This window comes from Nicotiana tabacum, chromosome 19 (genome assembly GCF_000715075.1).
Source record: "Nicotiana tabacum cultivar K326 chromosome 19, ASM71507v2, whole genome shotgun sequence".
NCBI lineage: Eukaryota > Viridiplantae > Streptophyta > Magnoliopsida > Solanales > Solanaceae > Nicotiana > Nicotiana tabacum.
In genome coordinates, this window is record NC_134098.1 from 75206008 (window position 1) to 75228831 (window position 22824).

The 22824-nt window shown below is 36.1% G+C and overlaps 1 protein-coding gene across 1 annotated transcript; it reads right to left on the reverse strand.

The window, feature by feature from the left end:
- Window positions 1–843: 843 nt before the first annotated feature.
- On the reverse strand, window positions 844–11909 carry LOC107784556 (glutamate--tRNA ligase, chloroplastic/mitochondrial). Its single transcript, NM_001325381.1, is given in 13 exon segments — window positions 844–1435; window positions 1508–1664; window positions 2290–2390; window positions 5624–5738; window positions 5825–5888; window positions 5994–6096; window positions 6247–6348; window positions 6557–6605; window positions 7176–7294; window positions 8526–8708; window positions 9012–9133; window positions 11366–11484; window positions 11584–11909. Coding segments are annotated over 13 exon segments (1710 nt in total). The 5' UTR covers window positions 11835–11909; the 3' UTR covers window positions 844–1210.
- Window positions 11910–22824: the final 10915 nt, after the last annotated feature.

The window sequence follows — 22824 nt, forward strand, 5'->3', positions numbered from 1 at the left end:
TTTGGAGATGTTGCGTTTCATGCCCACACGTCCCGATAGACAGGTTAACAGTCCTCCTAGTAGGCTATCAGCTCAACGAAAAGTGTTGGTGCACTCCACTTGCTCCGGAGTGCCTTTTTGGTCAGCATGCTTTGGACATATATTGATTAGTATAACGAGGCCATGTCCCGACCTTTATGACTTTTATGTAATCTTAGAGGCTTGTAGACAGATGATATCTATATGGATGTTTGTAAGGCTTTGTTGGCCTATGTTTTGAGTGTACAAATGGTCATGTCAACTTTTAGGGACGGATCCAGTACATTAGTTACGTGTTCCCGTGAACCCAATAACTTTTGCCTAAATTCGATATTTGTATTGAAAATTTTATTAAATGTATAAGAATATTTAACTTGAAAACTAATCCATTAATCCAGTTATTATTGTTTATTAACTTGAGATTTCTGTAGGAACCCATAAACTTAAAATTCTGGATCCGCCTCTGTCGGCCTTATAGGTCCGTATGTCACATGTATAAGTTTGTATATCATGTTAAGTCGTCATATATCTAGTATTCTCTTATATTTTATTCTGGTTATCTCATGACAACCTTTCAAGCACATTTATCCATGATAGTATAATAATTGAGAACGCAAGAAAAGATACTTAAAGTATCTAGAGAAACTTACTTATCAAATGATGAACTGCTACCGCCAATATCACACCTAATTCCACTGTTTTAACTCTACCAAGAAAGTGAATGCACGGTTTAGCACTTAACCGAAAAAGAAATTCTACAAAAAAGATATCCCTGTCAGTCACGGAAAGTTATACATGTAGAACAATAAATGAAAAACATAGCCATTGCTTTTATGAGTAAATATATTCAACGAAACCCAGTTTGGAGCTGCAAATATGCCCTGCTATCTATTCTACCATTGTTCTATGACTTACCCCAACCAGCAAGTGGCAGTAAGATATCAAGCCGGTCATGGTCGCACCATTCAAAAAATAAAAGTAGTTTCACATTCCACACGCCCTTACCCCGTGGAGGGGGAGGGGGGAAATACAAAAAGGAATACCACTAGCGACGGCAGCCCTCTTCGTATTCGGAAGAGAGGAGGTGCAAATACAAAAGAACCCCACTCGTTTGCAGCCGTCTTTGTTTCTACAAGGAAGGGCGGAGACAGAAGGCATAAGATCGAAAATCAAACCAAAAATTGCCTCAATATCAACGAGTTACAGCACCAGCAGACAAAGGCACATCTGTGCTGAACGACTCCCATTGAACTTCTCTTAATATTTTAAATCTTTCATCAAATGTCACAAACCCAGCTTGAGGTACTACAGAGCCAGATGTTCCAGCTTTATAGAGCAGAACTGTGGTGGCCCCAATATCAGGTCCATGAAGCTTTCCTGTTAGTAACACCCGAAGGGGCATGAAGAGAGATTTTCCCTGGTACATAAAGCAACCTTATTAAATACTGAAAAAGAAACTTAAGGGAAAAAGAAAATACTCAGATCTAACCTTGCGCTTCAGCAATTTACCAAAATTCTTCGCCCACTTTTGCCATCCAGGTTGGCCTTCTGCAAGTGCACCAGAGAGCTCGCCACTGTCGTAGGCAGCTAACAAGCTCTTAGCAACTTCAGAAACCCCATCTTCTAAGATTGGTTTTCCTTCAGCGCTGCAAATGGCATAGCGTATACCATAATAAGTAAGTCACATACTATAAGCTTTTCTCCTTTTAACATCATTTCAGGCCTTCTAATAGATAATTGGTTGCCCTTTACGAAGAATCAATGTTTTGTTGAATTGTCTTTTGTATTCAATTTGTAAAGGACTAAATGGGGAATCATTTTTGTGGAAATTATCTTTTCTATTCTCCTTGTAAATGAGGATAACCATCCTTTTTGCTATAATTAATACCTTTACTTATTCGAACAAATTAAGCTCATTAATAACAAATATTTTCATTAACGCCTTAACGAATAGACCAAGTTGAGAAACTGTAGAAGACATAATTAAGTAAATAAAAGTGTGTTCTGTCTAACAGCTTAAGCTTTTAGATGAGATGGTCACACACTTCAACATAGTACCAGAGCATGCTGAGGTCTTGGGGTCGAGTCTCATCGCCACCCAATATCAAAAAGAATTTACACGTGCTTGGTTCATCAAAAAGAATCAAGCCCGCGTGTGAGGGAGCGTGTTGAAGACATTTTCTATGTAGACTATTCATTCTCTTTAACTAGAGAACTTTTCATCTATAAGCATCACATAGTACAGTTTCAAAAGAGGATTTCATAAATCACCTTGCCAAAGTTTCATATAAAGGATAAGATAGCAAACTTGAAAGCGCTTTCTCTGAATCTGTTATCAAGTCAATCCCATCCTTCAGGAGCAAAACAGCATCCTGTACATATAGAAAAGTTAACAGGTATAAGAACCATAACTCCAATGTCCACTGAACATCAACTTTTGAATTGATGTTTAACGAATAGCATTTATGCAACAGCCACTGGGGAAAGAGGGGAATATTTTCAGCATTTCAAAAGTTTCGATCAAGTTTGACATTTAGCTAATTCTGTACCTGATGCATCCAGAATCATACCAGCAAACAAAACCACCAGCTGTGTATTCTACCTCGACTAATTCAACTTTTGCAAAAGTTCGGTCTGATTTTCAGTTAGTGAATTTTGATAACTGAAACGGAACCGTAATAAATTCCGTACGGTTTTATTTTTTTCATGTTTGGTTCGATTTAATCGGTTTGGTTGTTTTAATTATGGGCCTGAACAAAATAAACTGAACAAATTCGCCAGAAAGAGTGCCTTCACTGGAAAACTTCAAAGAAAAAGGTTGCTGGTCTTTTTCTGAGGTCGCCGGAAAAATCTCGAACCAAGGTGAGCAGCGAGGGAATATCGAGTCGACACACAGAAGTGTTTTTCTACTGGATCTCACCGGGAAAATAGATATGGTCGTACACATCATTTTGAATGGCATTTATTTCTTTGTGATTAAGCAACATGAAATTTGTTGAGCCGACGGTCTATTGGAAACAGCCTCTCTACCTTCACAAGGTAGTAAGGAGGTCTGGGTACACACTACCCTCCCCAAACCCCACCTATGTACCTATGGGACCACACTAGGTTTTTTGTTGTTGTTGTTGTTGAGCTTAAGCAACATGAAAACTAAAATAGTAGTATTCTCCAATAAAAATACATCATTCCCCGATAGAATCAAGAGCCAGCTAATTTATAAGTTTAAGTTCGAAAGCAAACATTCTAGAAGAGATTGGAGGACTACAAATTGTCGCAACCATCCATTTGATCGTCTTTCTTCTTTCTGTATCAGCATCCCTCTCTTCATTTTCCATTAAACCACTCTTGAAGACCATAGTTGAAAACTCTGAGCTTTTTGAAGGTTTAATTCTTGATGATGCATGATAAGCTTCATGGCTTCTTAAAATCTCCTTTCTGAAACTTGTTTGAATCCTAGAGCACAGGGCAAGAACTGAAGTTACAAACAATGGCTTAGGATTGAGCTTTGAGATTCTTCAGAATAAGAGGTTTCGGGCTAAGGATAAGCTTAGGGTAACTGGGTAAGGGACTAAGCGGACAAAAGCTTTTGAAAAATTTCGGTTTTTTGGTTAAACGAAAAACCGAACCCTTGAAACGACCACCGAACCAAAGAACCGAAGTTATAAAAGAGTTTACCCATCAACAGACTGAATAAACCGAAAAATCGAAAATTTTGTTGGTCTTTTTTTTCCGGTTTTACGCCCACCCTCATTGCTGAGTGGGAAAAAGTTCTCTGCTGTAGGCAACAGGCCATGTTAGATTGTCCTGCATTGTTGAGCGAATGGGTTGTTGTCTACTTATATTGTCTCGGACAATACTTACTTTATGATCTAGCTTTTGAGATTGAGCTAGACCAAGGTCCATTTAACAGAGCCAGGCCCATCCCTGCTTGTTTCCCAATGTCGAGCCCCATGTTATGTTATCCAAGCTCTAGTTGTTCAAGCCTAGGCATGCCGGAAGGTGTTAGATTTTCCGACATTGGTGAAGACAATGTGATGGTTTCTCCTTATATGGTCTTGGACAATCCTTACCTCATGAGCTAGCTTTTGAGTTAAATTAGGCCGAAGGTCCATTTTCTTAATAGTTCATATTTTTATTCCAGACCAAAATAGAGAGCAGGCCAACTGAAATAGAACCAAATCAGGATACTAAAGGCTAAAATCATGTAATTGGCCAGCTGGTTGTACTTCCATACAAGGTAAAACCAATTTCTATAACACAAACTCTATTAATCATGTTCGCAGCAGCTAGTAGCTTCGCTTGAGGACAAGTTAGCTACACAACCAACTCATCACAGAAGAAAAAGAAAGCTGGTTACTTAGCTTGAGAAAATCCTAAAGAGTAAAGACTTCAACTTTTCCATCCCCGTACAACACATTGCATAAGGATGCTCCAAGGGGCTAATCGATAATTTTCTTTGTACTTTCCATGGTAGAGTTTAGCCCTATTTGTTAATTGTCCTCAGCCTAGTATTGAAACAAGTGAAATTATTGTTTTACAAAGTTATAGCTACAACTAAGTTTCAGGAACATCACTAGCCTTATATCCCCCAGATCCCAGAGTTTTAAATCAGAAAATTAGAAATTTAGGATTCTTTTACATCAACACACATCAAATTAAGGTTTTCAAATTTTGATAGAAGGTTGTTAAAATTGTCATCCAACTCCTACAACCCCACAGTTTTATGGATCGAAATATACTGAAGCAACCCTGCCATGAAAACGCCTTAATGTGATATACTTAGAGAAATATACCAACCTTTCCAGCATCAAGTCACTTTTACATTATGTGACAATAAATTTCTTAATTAGCTTGCTAGTTAACAACACAGAGAATTTGTTTCACACTTCTGTAAGTCAAGTTCCAATTTTGACTTTCCTGATAGCCTCTAAGGATGTACATTTTGATATCATATTACAATTTTCGTTCCAACTCTTTTATGAGACATTTAGGTCATAAATTTATAATGTTTTATAAGGTACTGGGGTATTTTTTTTTCTTTTTCCGGTAACTTTGCATGGAGACACTATCTGCAGCAATTTATAACTTGAAGATCCGACCCCAGAGAATCTTAAGTTATCCTAAGTAGGATCTTGAGTTTAATGACTTGGTGTCATATCCGGCACCAAACATCCCTGATTCATTCAGTCATGCAAAAAGAATCCCTGATTTAATTCAACTGGCCGTGTTGCACTAGGTCTATCCAGAATCAGCCAGCCAAGTCGTAGCAGACCATCACATGGTAAAACAACTACCTATAGTGATACTGCTGCTTGTTGCATTTCATATAAGGGTCTGTAACCACTTTATCCCAACTTGCACCAACAGTGCATTAAGAATAAGCTCCATCAGAAGCTATCAGTCGCAATACATAAGAAGGTGCTCCCAACCATTAACACGGAACTGTCAGATCACATCACATTGCACAAACATAGTTTATTCTTCTTGGATTGGTAAAACATAGAAGGGATAGGAACAATCACTTAAGGAAGAATGAGAGTCAAACTCTTCATCGAACAGGCTACAAGATGTGGTGGAGAAAAGAAAAAAAGAGAAAAAGTTCTACCTGTATAAAGATTCCTTGTGATTCTGTAGCGATGCCTGCATCCTTCCACCTTTCACCAATAATTCGGTTCAGCTCTTCAGATGGTAGAGATCTCAAATGCTGACCATTCATCCACCTGAAGTTCATATTCACATTTTAAACAAGAATCAAGAAATGTAAAACCAAGAAATCCTATTTATATAGCAGAAGAAAATATAATACCTTAACTTGGTCGAATCAAAAATGGCACCACTTTTGTTTACACGTTCAATTGTGAACTTTTCAACTGCAAATGAGATGAGAAGCTATCACACTTGAAAGGCAAATAAATAGAAATGAATGCAAGCTAAAATTAGCTATGTGAACATCAGCACAGAGGCAACCAACTGACCAAGTTGTTCAAGGGTGAAAAACTCATTTTCTGTACCATCACCCCATCCCAAAAGAGCTAGATAATTCACCATTGCCTGAGGCAAATAGCCCATGTCCCTGAACTGTCAGGGAAAAGGAAAACACTGAGATTTCTCACTTTTCCAGTTCAAAAGGAAAGGGTAGAGAAAATCCAAAGCAAAGGAAGAACATATTTTACCTGACACGTAAACCCCTAAAATTGTTTCAAAAGGGAAGCATGCAATGTCATTTACCTGACCAACTGATGTTGCACCATGCCGTTTAGAGAGCTTGCTTCTATCAGGTGCAAGAATTAAAGAAACATGCGCAAAGTGAGGCATCGGAAAACCTAGTGCCTACAACAGGGTAACAAAGAAATTTCTCCGTGAGCTTCTAGAAGTGAAATCATATACCCAGAACTGCCTAAGGATTCTTCTCTTCTTTTTCCATTTTCTTCACTCTCTTTTTCCCTTTAGCTTTTCTTTCATTTTATTTCTTCTCTTCTTCTTTTTTTTTGGGGGAGGGGGTGGGGAAGAAAGGGGAGGAGACCGGGAAAAGCAGTACCTTGTATATTAATGCTTGCCTTAGAGTATTCGGCAAATGTTCCTCCGCTCTGAAGCATCAAGATTTCATTAGTGCTCGAGTGCCAAATAAACAATTCAAAAATACATGCTACATATTGAAAAGTGGCTGTATCCTGTGCAGAAAACAAAATAGTACAACCTATGTTACAGGGAGCCATAGCCTCAGGTACAAATTATGGCATGGGTAAGCTCGATTTTTAGCAAGGTTTCAGTACAATCTCAAGGTAACCATGTCATACCCATTTGACAATGGTGTATCAAGGAAAACGAATGAGTCTGTGTAGTGATAGCACACAACTGAAACAACAACAACATACCCAGTACTATCCCACACTGTGGGGTCTGGGGAGGGTAGTATGTACGCAGACCTTACCCCTACCTTGTGAGGATAGAGAGATTGTTTCCATAATATTGAGAACTAATTTAAACACATATTTACATCATGACTGATGTTTCATTTTAACAACTAAAGATCACTATAATCATATTACCCTCTTCGTTGTTACTCAACTTTTCAGTGGAAATTTTACAATGCCTTTGGCCTATAGAGTATAGCATCAGTTCTGTCATACAGTATTGAAATTAGATTTCTCTAATACCTTATGACATGGGAGATTGCCATAGTAGCATCATCAACTGTGACACAAAAGTTGTAAACAGGTTGTCCATTACTTCTCATGATCACAAAATCTCCAAGTGTGTCTAAGTTCCAACTGACCTTCATGAAATTGCAACAAAGTTAGTCCACCATAATAACTGAGATGCACTAGCATTTTGCCCGTGCCTTGCATGAAAAATTTCCAGCATTTTTTACTTTCTTGTCAAAGATAAGAAATTCACAGTTATGTTATTTCAACCATTTCCTCTTCTTTTTCTGATAGGCAAAATAAACTTTTATTCCATGGTCAAGTACCAAGCAGGTATTATTACACAAAAGTTTTGCAGAATTTATAGGACTTCTCAATTAAAGGAGTACATGGATTCCAACTGATATTCTAGTCCTTCTACTGAGTTCTTCCTAACCCAAAAATATAGATTCTGTAAGCATTTAAACTTTACAAAAGGTAAGGACAAAAAATTATTCTTAAAACATCTATGGTTCCTTTTCATGCTGTCCAGAAAATATACAAAGGGACATTTCTCCATAATTTCTTCAGCTTCTCTGTGCACTGTCAGTTCCAGCTGATATAGATAGCAAATTTCAATTTAAAAAACTTCTTATCATTACCACTTCCGCCTATCATGCATCATTGAGAAAAAAGGGGGGAAACAAAAAAGAAAGAAGAAAGAAAAATTCACAAGAAATAAATATGCAATGATACTTATGTATTAGGGTATTAGCTTCCTGCAGTACCTTTTTATCTAGTTTCTAATATCACTAAGTTCCACTCCCTATTTCCCAATCTAGACTATTGGTATTCTATAGTGCTCTTTTATCTAATTTCGACAATCTCCAAGTTCTAATACCCTAGAACCCCAAGCCCATAATCACCAGATCACTACACAACAATTACAGAGTTTGAAACCAACAATTGATGACCTAGAGAAATTAGCCCATCTATCCAAATAAGGCAATGGACTCATCTAGTCATAGCTCTTACTTTAAGCAAGAGTCAGCCCCAACTTAATTATTCCCTACGAAAAAAACTAGTCAGAACCACCCCCTTTCTTCCCTTTTTTCCCCTTGAAAAAGTACCCCCTTTCTTCTTTTGTTTCTAATCTTCTAGAAGATACGAGGATAATATCATAACACAACGTTTTAGCAATAAAATTGCCATTGTTAGCTTGGACGATATCCTAAAAAAAAATCTTCAATTTATTCACCAGTTGGCGGTTCAACATAATAAGTTTGGACCGGAATTATGACAATAAAAAAAAATAAAAAAAAACCACCAGCTTAGATGGGAATAAATTTTACTGGTACAAATTAGTTGAGAAATATCACTAACTTCACCACGAATGAGGTCATCAATTTTTAAGCTCCCTTCTTTTGGTACTCGAAATCGGTATGTGTATGGGGTCCCTTTTGCCAGCTCTTCTACCACTTCCTCCTCTGTAGCACTTGCCCACCTCCCAGTGTATACTGGAGGCAACTGCTTCAACTTTGCAATCTCTTTCATCTTTTCTAATTCCTGCACAACAGAAAATGCTTTATTATTACACTGTCATTCAATACGATATACTAAGACCACAAAATTGGACAACGTATTGACCCATCAAGCAGATAAACAATGGAGCAGTTTAAGAGGCATCAAACTTGTGAGCATCGTGCTCCTGAAACTAGTATAATAGATGGAATCCAAAAGGATTCTGTAGCACAAATATCTGCTTCTGTGAACTTACATTCTAGATGTACAGATTTCTAACTCTCAAAATTCACACTGTAAAACCGGCCAGCATACCCAAGGAAAGAAATGAAAATTCTATACAATCACCTCATTTGAGCAAAAACATCGATAAACATGACCGGATTGTAAAAGCTTTTCAGCAAATTGCTTGTAAAGGGCATTCCTCTCAGACTGCCTGTACGGTCCATATTCCCCACCAATTCCAGGACCTGCAAAAAATATGTCATCATTTTTTTAAATATTTTGATAGGTAAAAGAATATGTCATCAATAATTGTGATCACTTAGAAATTAGAATTACATCTTAAGAAAAAAAAGGATGAAAACTAAAACAGAATTTAAAGACTGTCCCAATGTCACAATGACAAGCAACAAGCGACGAGGATTTGATTCCTCACCTTCAATATAAGTCTCACCTTATAGCATTTGCTACTAGCTTGTTTTCCTTATTGCGAACTTAAAAACAGCATTAGCCTGTGGTTTTCCTTATAAAAAAACTTTAAAACAGAAAATTATAAAGGCAACAAGCAATTAACAGGTCACAAAGTAAAATAAAGAGATTGGTTTGAGTCAAAAGGTTGGTTTGAGTCAAAAGGCACGCTTTCAATCTGCTGATTGATTTGGAAATCAGTATTGCGCAAAGCTGGACCAATGATGGTTGGAAGTTAGAAATTAGAAGATATTTTAAGGACTGGGATATAGAAAGGGTTACACAATTATTAAAAGTTTAGAACCAAACTAGAGTGATGGATAATCAAAAGGATTCTACATGGTGGAAAGAGAAGAACAATGGTAGCTTTACTGCCAAGTCCTGATACTAATTTTTGCTAAAGAATGAGAACTGGAGGAGGAGCCTTGGAAGAAGCTATGGAAAACAAAAGCTCGATCTCTGTGGGTGGATTGCTTCACATGAGGCATGTTCTCACACAAGACTTTTTATGTGAAAAAGACATAGAAACTGCAAGACATCCTTTTTTACATTGCAGATTCACAGGACAGACATCAGGAGTAGGTTTTTGAACATATATGGCATCAATTGGGTGATGACAGGGACTGTGAAACAAGCATTAGCTTCTCAGCAGGGCTGCAAGATGAGAGAAGAAATCAGAAAGCTATGGAGTTACACATTTTTGAACAGTGTGCCGGTGTGCCTTGCAGGGAATCATAGATATTCTGAAAGGAAAATAGAAAAGATTTTCTCTTGTAAAGTATAGATGCTTATATAATTTAAAGTGTTGGCGAAAGGATACATTTAAATGATAAAGAGTCAATGCTGGAATTCATAGATAGTCTCAGCACTACGTGAAATAATTCCCAGCTTTTTGTGTAATTTTGTACTTTCCACTAACTCTTTGGTGTTGACTTTTGTTTATTTTTTATAAGGTAAATAATTGTTGTTAATAAAATTGTCTTACATTTAAAAGCATATATTTAATTTAATGCTAACGAGTCCGTAGTTTTGATTTTGACTGTGTTGAAAATATAACTAAAAGAATCGTCACACATTTCCACATGGTATCAGAGCAGGCAGAGATCCTGGGTTCAAATCACTGTCACCCATAATTAAAAAGAATATCTACGTGTTTGACCCATGAAAAAGACAGGCTCCCATGAGAGGGAGCGTGTTGAAGATATAACTAAATGAATAAAAATGTGTTATCTCTAACAGCTTAAGCTTTTAGATGAGATGGCCACACACTTCCACAAACCGCGGCATTCGAAAAGTTATAAAACGTGTCAGCTTCATTGGATCAATTTATGACACTAATTTTAGCTATTGAGCTTTGACAGTTTTGTATGTGCAGAATATCAACAGGCTTGTCCAAAAGTTCCATTCTAAGGACGCTAACAAGACAAGCCAGAAAGTGTCCATCTTTTTTAGATGTATCAGGCATTGCATTATCCAGATAACTCAAATTGAAGCAATTGGATGTCCAACTAGGGCCTATATGACATGATTGATCAATAGATCCACCTTTGTCATATATTCCACACATCACACTAGATAGATATCACATTCATGGAATACGATTCACTTTTAAGATGCGTTGCTGGTGAAATGTTAAGACACGCAAGACTCAAAATCTCATGCTAAATAGCGTGGAGGTTTGAGTCCTCTTCAAGGCATAATATTGAGAATGCTCATTAAGAGAGCTCGGATCGAAACGGTATATCTTGCAGCTACCTGAGCTTACTCAGCTTAGGCTCATTACTTCACAAGCCTAGTCTAAAGAAGAAATACTTTAAATACTTGTTTGACTGAGGCGGCATCGTTTTTTATATAATATTGCTGATGAGTTGGGGATTTACTATAATACTTGTGTTACTAATAAATATATAAGATGTAAGCTCAGCTCAAACCTTTAGTTACATACAACAAGACACTGACATCAGAAATCTGCAATTTAGCAAAGGGAAAGAAAGGGTGGTAGATGATAGAACCTTCATCCCAAGCAAGACCAAGCCAAGAAAGGTCACGAAGCACGGCCTCCTCAGACTCCTTTGTGGATCTTTCCAGGTCTGTGTCTTCAATCCGGAGTATAAACTTCCCACCTTTTGCCCTGTAATTTAGAGTAACATAATGTAACAGAGAAAGACAATTAAAAAAAAGCGTTTCTCAATGGGTAAAATGGAGAAGAAAACAAGGAACCGGGACGGACCGCGCATATAAGTAGTTAAAGAGTGCAGTTCTAGCGCCTCCCACGTGGAGATTACCGGTAGGAGATGGCGCAAACCGAACTCTGACATCCCCTCCGTCCCCCGCTGAAGCATAAACTGAGAAACTTCTTCTACGGGAGCAGAGACTTTGCCGGTAACTGTGGTTGCCGCGACAGTATAGTAGTGACTGGCTGTTCTTTAACTCCGGGATCAACCTTACTCTAAACCACGGCGCCGCCGCCAGCGTCGCCATTCTTCACTAAACTTCGGTGAAATCTGTTACCTTTCTGAAAGGAAAAGAAAACTATATTTTTGGTGCAGGACTCAGGATAACGATATCTTACGTTTTGGAATACGAACCCATAAGCGCAGCCTCCGTCAACCTTTAACCCGATTAATTTGCCAGGCCCACCTTAATGAGCCCGCTTGTGACGCCCCAAGCCTCCAACCCCACCTTCTGGCGTAGGCGAAATTGAAATTTTGCACAAGAATGTGTGTTTCCGTTAAGGGTGTGTTTGTCACTAAAGAAAAATATTTTTCAATTTTCTCATATTTAGTGACTTAAATATTTTAAAAAATATTTTACTTAAAAACTCATTTTTCTCTAATTGGATGAAAATATTTTCCCTACCAAGAAAAGAGAAAACATTTTCCAAAATTATGTTTCAACCTTCTCTACCCTATTCTCTATCCCCACCAACCCACACCACACACCCCCTACCCACCCTGCACCCCCCCGCCTCACCCCCACCCTAAATAGATAGATTTTTTTTTCATTTCAATAAATGAATATTTTCTTTTCATGATATAAAAAATTATATTTTTCATTTTAACAAAAAAATATTCTCTTTTCATGATGTATAAAAAGTATTTTATTTCATTTTAACAAAATGAGTATTTTCTTTTTATGTAGAAAAAGTATTTCTTTCATTTCAACAAAAAAAAAAGTAATTTCTTTTCATGATGTAGAACAATTATTTTTTTAATTTTACCAAAATGAGTATTTCTTTTTCATGATGTTGAAAAAGTATTTTCTTTTATTTCAATAAAATGATTACTTTGTTTTCATGTTGGAGAAAGAGTACTTTCTTTTTCAATCAAAAAAAGAGTATTTTCTTTATAGTTATGGAGCATAAATTTCAATGTTATTTTACGTAAAAAAAAAAAATAAAGCAACATATTAGTTCATTTGAATTTGTGTGAATTTATAGAAGAATAATTAAATTGTTGAAAAAAATAGAGTCTTGAAAATGTTGGGTATTGGGGGGAGCAAGGAAATATGGGGACTTGGGGAAAGGGGACGAGTAGCATACAAATATATTTTCCTAAAAAAATATTTTTTACTCTTTAACCAAACACTAGAAAATATTTTCCGGAAAAAATTTCCCACTCACCAACCAAACAAGGGAAAATAAGTGATAAAATCACACATTTTTCATGAAAATATTTTCTAGGGAAACATTTTCCTTCGTAACAAACACACCCTGAGTTTTAGGATAAATTACATTAAGCACTCCTATAAGTTTCACCCGATTTTAATATCAAATACTCCGGCCTTCTGTATTAAGAAAATTATGCACAATTATTAGTTGGGAATCTTATGGGAATGTACCAAAGAAAGATATTATTTACTAATAACTAGCCATTTTAATCATGCTACCAAAAATTACTTAAAAAAAATTATCAATGATATATAATATTCAAAAAATATAGGCAAAAACAAAAGTTCAATAGGCATTGTTATGATTCATTGAAAACACAAAAATAAGGCAATATACAAAATTTAACGAAGTTTGAAGGCAAGTTAGACTACTTTGGAGTCAAAATTCATTACCAAGAATATAAAATATTAAAAAAATATGGCAAAAAAGTTTTTTTTTTTTCAGTGGGTATGGTTGGAATTCGTTGATGACATATTGATGAGGTAATAACAAAATTTGAGAAAGATTTGAGGTGATTTGAACTGATTTGGTTGTAAAAATCGTAGTTAAAATCGAGTTTAAAAGATTTTTCTACGACACATATATCAAACATGTATTACGTATGTAACTCATATACATGTATACATGGATATGCATGTGATGCACATTTGATACAAATATGATACATATATGATACACAAATGATACTCATTTTTTTTCCATGTTCATCTTCTACTTTGAATTTTCAGTTTAAACCACCTCAAAATTCCACCAAATCATCTCAAACTGAGATTCAAACTTCTTAAGGTGTACCCAATCTATTCTAATAATACCCACTCAAAAGAAAGCAAAAAAATGATATTTTTTGGCTACAAATAGTTAATTGGCTAATACTGGCAACAATTGGCTAATATTAGTAATATTTTATGAATTGATCAATTTTTGAAATCGGCTACTTATAAATGGACATAGTGTTAGTCCCGCCAATATTGCTGTATTTGTAAATAATAATTCTGCAAAATATAAGTTAACGTAATGAAACAGTAATTAATTCGAGCCCACTGAATTCACAGTGTTTCCTTAAGGAATTTAATCCCCTCCTAGTACCCAAGGTAATGGATTATTTCCTCCCAGGATAGAACGAATCATACACTGGTGTAGCGGTACTTCAAACCCCAGTGTTTCAGCGAACACAAAGTTCGGTAGCAAATCACACTTACAGTTGCTTTGTTTGAAGTTAAAACAATGCAGAACAAAGGAGTAGAAACTCAGAAAATCGTATGGAAATGCTGAGAGGAAGGAGTGCAATGTATAGCCAAATCTGTTGAGCGATTTTCAGTTTGTTGTTCTTGTGTGTTATGTGTTGTGTGTCTTTCTTCAATAGCTGCTGCACATATATATAGCAGCCAGTGTTGAAGAAGACCAATCGTCCACCCTCCATGGTGGAGCAAGCATTAGCTTATTTGTGGAGCAAGCACATTCATGGTGGGAAGAGCATTAGGCGGCTAACAAATGGTCAATACACGGATTGGAAAATATCCGTTACAAATGCGGATAATCTTACGTTAATATTTACTATTAACAAATAAATTTGGTCCAAAAAATTAATCAATCAATCGATCATTTGACCAAATCCAAATCCAAATCCAAATCCAAATCCAAATCCGAAGCCATAGCCGTAGCCGAAACTGAGCCGAGCGAGCGACGACGACGACAGCGCGAGGCTTGCTTTCTTCTTAACTCTTTAAGAGCTATAAGAAGAGCAATTATATATATACCCACCAAAAATCTCTTCCTCTTTCAATATGGGACAATGTCTCATTGTCAAGAGGGGGAAACTTAAAATTTTACTCAAAAATTTTATTTTTCCTCCATTTCCCATTCACCCTCATTTTAAGACTATTTCATCTTAAAAATTAAAACCTCAACAATCCCCCACATGAATGGGGAATGGCTATATCACAAAAGTATGCATGAAAAAACTGTGTGATTTACAAGCAAGGATTAATCGCATCTGGATAAGTAGGTTTCCCTTTGAACTTTTCATAGTAAACTTATGTCGGATATACTCGGTCAATCGGTAGATTTGATATCTTTGAACCGTCGATCTTTGGTGTATACCTAGACAACCATAAGTCACACAATCAACCCTTAACCGTCTTTGGTTCTCATTGTTGTGTTCGTTTCAGCCATAAACACCGCCTGGTTTCATAAGTGCGTAGAGAACTGGCCTTACAAAGTTCTCCTTGAAGCGGCTAACACTTCACACTTACATAGGTGATTCCTAAACGTGCCATCCTGTAGATACACTATTTGATATACCCCGTATCAAATTTAGAAATCATTAAAAAAATTTAATGCTTTATCCTTGGTACTGAACATTATCTCATCACGAGAACGGACTAAAATTTTATTTGACAATGTTGAACCGTCATTAATGACTTTGTTTAATCTCCTTGAACCTAGATCTTGGGATCTCCAGTCTTCTAGGTAGAGTTACCGCCACAATGACTTGTTCTCGGCCATAGCCCCATTCCCCTTGATGATTTCTCAACTACCTCTCTAGTTAGGCCTTTTGTAAGTAGATCCGACACATTATCACTTGACTTTACATAGTCAATCGTGATAATTCCTCTAGAGAGTAATTGCCTAACGGTTTTATGTCTTCGTCGTATATGACGAGATTTACCGTTATACATAACGCTCCCAGCCCTTCCAATTGCCGCTTGACTATCACAATGTATGCATATTGGTGCCAACGGTTTGGGCCAAAATGGAATGTCTTCCAAGAAATTCCGGAACCATTCAGCTTCTTCACCGGCTTTATCTAAGGCTATGAATTCAGCCTCCATTGTAGAGCGGGCAATATATGTTTGTTTGGACGACTTCCAAGATACCGCTCATCCACCAATAGTGAATACATATCCACTCGTGGACTTAGAATCAGTTGAACCGGTGATCCAATTTGCATCACAGTATCCCTCAATCACCGCAGGGAAATTACTGTAGTGCAATTCAAAGTTCTGGGTATGTTCTAAATATCCCAAAACTCGTTTCATTGCCATCCAATGAGATTGGCCTGGATTGCTCGTATATCGACTCAGTTTACTTATAGCACAAGCTATATCTGGTCGTGTACAATTCATGATATACATTAAGCATCCCAACACACGAGCATAATCCAATTGTGATATGCTTTGGCCTTTATTCTTTGCTAATGCAAGATTCACGTCAATTGGAGTCTTTGCAACTTTAAAGCCCAAGTGCTTGAATTTTTCAAGTACTGTCTTAATATAATGAGATTGTGACAATGTCAGACCTTGAGGAGTCTTATGGATCTTAATTCCCAGAATTAAATCAGCAACTCCCAAGTCTTTCATATCAAACTTGCTATTGAGCATATGCTTAGTAGCATTTATGTTGGCAATGTCATTACTCATTATCAGCATATCATCCACATATAGGCAAACAATGACTATGTGATTTGGAATATTTTTAATGTACACACATTTATCACATTCATTTATCTTAAAACCATTTGACAATATTGTTTAGTCAAATTTCGCATGCCATTGTTTGGGTGCTTGTTTTAGTCCGTAAAGAGACTTAACAAGTCTACATACCTTCTTTTCTTTACCTGGAACCACAAACCCTTCAGGTTGTTCCATGTAAATTTCTTTCTCCAACTCTCCATTTAAGAAGGCCGTCTTAACATCCATTTGATGAATTTCAAGACCATACACTGCAGCTAATGCTACTAACATCCGTATGGACGTAATTCTTGTAACTGGAGAGTATGTATCAAAGTAGTCTAGACCTTCTCGTTGTCTATACCCTTTGACTATGAGTCTTGCCTTGAATTTATCAATAGTGCCATCATCTTTGATTTTTCTCTTAAAAATCCATTTAGAACCCAAAGGTTTATTTCCAGGAGGAAGATCAACCAATTCCCATGTATGGTTGTTCAATATGGATTCTATTTCACTATTGACTGCCTCTTTCCAAAACAATGATTCCGAAGAAGTCATAGCTTCTTTAAATGTTTGAGGCTCATTCTCCAATAAGAAAGTCACAAAATCTGGTCCAAATAAAGTAGACGTTCTTTGACGTTTACTACGTCTTGGATCCTCCTGATTACATGTACTTTATTTTGTTTCTTCCCAAGGTCGTTTAGATCCTTCACCAAACGACTCACATTCCTTTTTATACGGATATATATTTTCAAAAAACTCAGCATTATCTGATTCTATAACCGTATTATTGTGAATGTCGGGATTTTCTGATTTATGAACCAGAAATCGATATGCTTTACTATTTGTCGCATATCCTATGAAAACACAATCAACGGTTTTCGGTCCTATCTTTACCCTTTTGGGTTTAGGAACTTGTACTTTTGCCAAACACCCCCACACTTTAAAATAATTCAAGTTGGGCTTCCTTCCTTTCCATTTTTCATATGGAATGGATTGTGTTTTGCTATGGGGCACTCGATTTAATATTCGATTAGCCGTAGGAATGGCTTCCCCCCACAAGTTCTGTGGCAAACCAGAACTTATCAACAACGCATTCATCATCTCTTTTAATATGTGATTCTTTCTTTCCGCAATCCCATTAGATTGGGGCGTGTAAGGGGCTGTTGTTTGATGAATAATTCCATATTTTAAACATATTTCTTCAAAAGGAGATTCATATTCACCACCCCTATCACTTCTTCTCATTTTTACTTTCTTGTTAAGTTGTGTTTCAACTTCATTCTTGTATTGCCTGAATGCATCTATTGCTTCATCTTTACTATTCAGTAAGTAAACATAGCAATATCGAGTACCATCGTCAATAAAAGTTATGAGATACTTCTTTCCACCGCGAGATGGTATTGACTTCATGTCACAAATATCTATGTGAATTAAGTCTAAAGGATTTGAATTTCTTTCAACTGACTTATAAGGATGTTTAACATACTTAGATTCCACACATGTTTGACATTTTGATTTTTCGCATTCAAACTTGGGCAGTACTTCCAAGTTAATCATTTTCCGCAAGGTTTTATAATTGACATGACCCAAATGTACATGCCATAAATTATTTGACTCAAGTAAGTAAGAAGAAGCTGAAATATTATTATTGTTTTCCACAACCATTACATTCGGATTGAAAAGGCCCTCGGTGAGGTAACCTTCTCCTACAAATATTTTATTCTTACTAATGACAATCTTGTTGGACACAAAAATGTACTTAAAACCGTGCTTAACAAGAAGTCCAGTAGAGACTAAATTCTTTCTCATTTCGGGAACATGAAGGACATTGTTCAAAGTCATGACCTTGCCAGAAGTAATTTTCAGAAATATCTTCCCATATCCTTCAACTTTTGCTGTTGAAGCATTTTCCATATAAACTGTCTCTCCGGGTCCAGCAGGAGCATAAGTAGCAAAAGCTTCTCTAACTGCACAAATATGGCGAGTGGCTCCTGAATCAAACCACCACAGTTTAGGATTTCCCACCAAGTTACATTCAGAAAGCATGGCACACAAGTTATCAACATCATCATGGTTTACTACCATGTTTGCTTGACCCCTTTTCTTGTCTTTCTTCGGAGCACGACACTCCGTAGATTTGTGTTCGGTTTTACCACAGTTGTAGCAGTTTCCACTGAATCGCTTCTTGCTTGGGTTGTATTTCGGACCAGAAGCCTTCTTCCTCTTTTTGTTAGCTTCAATAATATTTGCTCCCATTATTGTTGAATTTCCACGGCCTCTCCTTTCAGCAGCTTTATTGTCCTCTTCGATTCTCAACCGAACAATGAGATCTTCAAGGGACATTTCCTTTCGTTTGTGTTTCAAATAATTTTTGAAGTCCTTCCACAATGGAGGCAACTTCTCAATCATTGCTGCTACTTGGAATGCTTCGTTGATGACAAGACCTTCAGCAAGTAGATCATGAATAATCACTTACAATTCCTGGACTTGGGTAATAACAGACTTACTATCTACCATTTTGTAGTCCAAAAATTTTGCGGCAATGAATTTCTTCATCCCGGCATCTTCAGTTTTATATTTCTTTTCAAGCGCATTCCACAATTCTTTTGACGTCTCCACGCTACTGTATACATTATACAGATTATCATCCAGTCCGCTAAGAATATAATTCTTGCATAAAAATCAGAATGCTTCCACGCTTCAATCACGAGAAAGCGTTCATTCTCTGGAGTTTTATCTGGCAAATCAGGAATATCTTCCTTGATGAACTTCTGTAGACATAACGTAGTTAAGTAGAAGAACATCTTTTGCTGCCAGCGCTTGAAATCAATCCCGGAAAACTTTTCGGATTTTTCTGCCGGTGCCAACGCCGGTGTTCGGCTTGTCGATGCGTTGGCAGTCACCATCGGAACAGCTTGGTTTTCGCTTTCAGTCGTCATTTTTCTGTAAAAGAATGACACAAACAAACGTTTAATAAACGTTTTCAAACTGGAGTAAAAATCACGTAGATTTTAATCTTCCAACAAAACGCCACGAAGGCTTTACTCTCCAAAACGGGAGTACACAAAACCGCAAAGGTTTTAGTTTGCAGAATAATAAGAATAACACAAATACAGAAATAAATATTAAATTCCTTAAGATTGTTAGTCCCGCCAATATTGCTGTATTTGTAAATAATAATTCTGCAAAATATAAGTTAACGTAATGAAACAATAATTAATTCGAGCCCACTGAATTCACAGTGTTTCCTTAAGGAATTTAATCCCCTTCTAGTACCCAAGGTAATGGATTATTTCCTCCCAGGATAGAACGAATCACACACTGGTGTAGCGGTACTTCAAACCCCAGTGTTTCAGCGAACACAAAGTTCGGTAGCAAATCACACTTACAGTTGCTTTGTTTGAAGTTAAAACAATGCAGAACAAAGGAGTAGAAACTCAGAAAATCGTATGGAAATGCTGAGAGGAAGGAGTGCAATGTATAGCCAAATCTGTTGAGCGATTTTTAGTTTGTTGTTCTTGTGTGTTGTGTGTTGTGTGTCTTTCTTCAACAGCTGCTGCACATATATATAGCAGCCAGTGTTGAAGAAGACCAATCGTCCACCCTCCATGGTAATGGTCAATACACGGATTGAAAAATATCCGTTACAAATGCGGATAATCTTACGTTAATATTTACTATTAACAAATAAATTTGGTCCAAAAAATTAATCAATCAATCGTTTGACCAAATCCGAAGCCGAAGCCGAAGCCGAAGCCGAGCCGAGCGAGCGACGACGACGACAGCGCGAGGCTTGCTTTCTTCTTAACTCTTTAAGAGCTACAAGAAGAGGAATTATATATATACCCACCAAAAATCTCTTCCTCTTCCAATATGGGACAATGTCTCATTGTCAAGTGGGGGAAACTTAAAATTTTACTCAAAATTTTTATTTTCCCTCCATTTTCCATTCACCCTCATTTTAAGACTATTTCACCTTAAAAATTAAAACCTCAACACATAGCTGGTAGTTTTCTTATTAGTTTGACATAATATTATCCTCTGTATTCTAATTTATGTGATATAATTTGAGAATATAATAACTTACTTACATTTTGAAAATGTAAGCTATTTGTATTTTTTTCTAAAAGATATACAAAATTTAATTTGTATGAATTTCTTATTTTCTATTTTAGTTTGATTTTTTTATTACTATGGTTCAAAAAAAAAAAATATTTGGTAGATGAACGTGTTAATAGTTCGAATTTGAAAAATATAGACAACATCATCATATTTATATAAATTTTTCATAATGTGGTGTATAAGCGTTTGATTTTAAAATACATGAAGTGCATCTAAAGTTTAGTTGTATTATCACGATATTCAATGTAATTAAATTTACAAATAAAACTCGATTACTGCCAGCAAATAGGGCGAATAGGTAATATTATAGGGATGAAGCATACATACTCTTTCAGCTTGTGGCTGTTTTTATAAGGATGATACATATAAATAACTACTCCCCAAGATGTGTAATTAAAAATTCAGGACACTATAAGTTATCTTTAATTTTCTACCATACACAATATGTCAGTTTTCCGGTAAGGCTAGATGTGGCATAAGGATGGTATAATTATATTCGGAATAGATAATTTCATGTATTTGGAAGGTCACTAATGTTAGATAAATAATTTAGCCATTATGTCAATTTTGGTTGTAATGAGAACTTCTCATGAGTATGAAATTCAAATGTAATATTCAAATCTTTAGTTAAACTTACAGATTTGTCATTCAACTCCGTTTTATTTGATTATTCGTATTTTTTATAATATTTTTTCTCATGGAGAATTTGCAAGGATAACGAGTGAGATTAATTCTTTAATGCTATTTTACAATGGCAAAAACAGAAATTCCAAAGGAAAAAGATAGCCGACTTATTCTGAAACGGTACATCCAAAAAGTGGTGGGTGTAATCCTAATTCACCCTTCGAGATAGTTTCATTTGAAGAGTTCCACCAATTATAGGACCCAAACCACCCATTTCACTAGCTAAAAGTATTTAGTAAATATCACAGGGACCAAATACAATAAAATAATTGTTGAGGGGCTAAATTTACCTCTTCCCGAAGAACTATTTTCATCGTCTTCCAATTTGATTCACTGATAAATTCACATTTTGTGCCACGTAGAAGTAGGGGAAAATTAGCGGATCATATCGGATATAACTGGTTGAAAGCGGGTTAAATAAAAAATAGATAAAATTCGACCCACACCCATAATCAATGCGAATAAATAATAGGGTTAAGTCATGAATAATATAAAAATCCTAAGTATCTACTCATATATTATAATAAAGACCGAAGTTTACTAACATACTATAGCAACATCAATTGAATAGTTTTAAAAAATAAATTATTTTGTACATATAATAATGAACAAAACATTCTAGTAGCAGCTCATAAAATAAAGATAAAAAAATGGTGAGGAAAATTGAAAATCCTAATCCTAATTGAAAATTATATATATTATTAGAAAATAAAGACTCTCTAATGGAAGAATATAAAAAAAAATTAATCAGAATCTTAAAAGTTGATTAAAATTGCAGATGAAGGGTAGAATATTAAACTAAAGAAACAGTAGTAATTTGGTCTTTTTATATTTAGCTAAAATAGGATAGGAATTAAGGAGGGACAAATTTTAGAAAAATTGTTTCATAGGAAAAAAAACTTAAAAGGGTAATAAAGATGAAAAAACCAGGATCGTTGATTTGTCTTATATTGCGCTTGAGTGTGGTGGTGTTACCGTGAGATGTCTTTTATTAGTGTATGAATCATCGCACTATCCATTCTTGTTATTGGGCACACTACATTCACTCTTTGTTGGCCAAAGTCATGGTGACCTCATAAATTTGCTCGGATATTACTCTTTGGAATCTTATCTATGCTATGTTCCAATTAAACACTTGGATCAACCTAAATTTATACAATTTAAGTACTTTTTGCAATATGGCAAGGTGTATGAGATACACCTACAATAAGCGCATGAGATGTACCAATTTAGCCAAAAAAATTTATCTCTTCTTCTTTGTTATATCTCTTGCCACCACTTCCTCCCCCATCTACCACAATTATGCCTCTAACAACGCCACTACCGACGCTACTTTTCTCCTTCCCCTTCTTTCTTCAACCACCTCGCCTTTTTCCACTATTATACCTTCTTTTTCAAACTTGTCATTGTTGCCACTACCGTGCTACCTTGTACGCCGAACAAAATAAAGACAGCCATCACCACTTAATGTAATCTAACATTAATAAGTCACGCCAACTAAAAAAAATTACTGATAAAAAAAATATATCAAAGTAGTTGACCG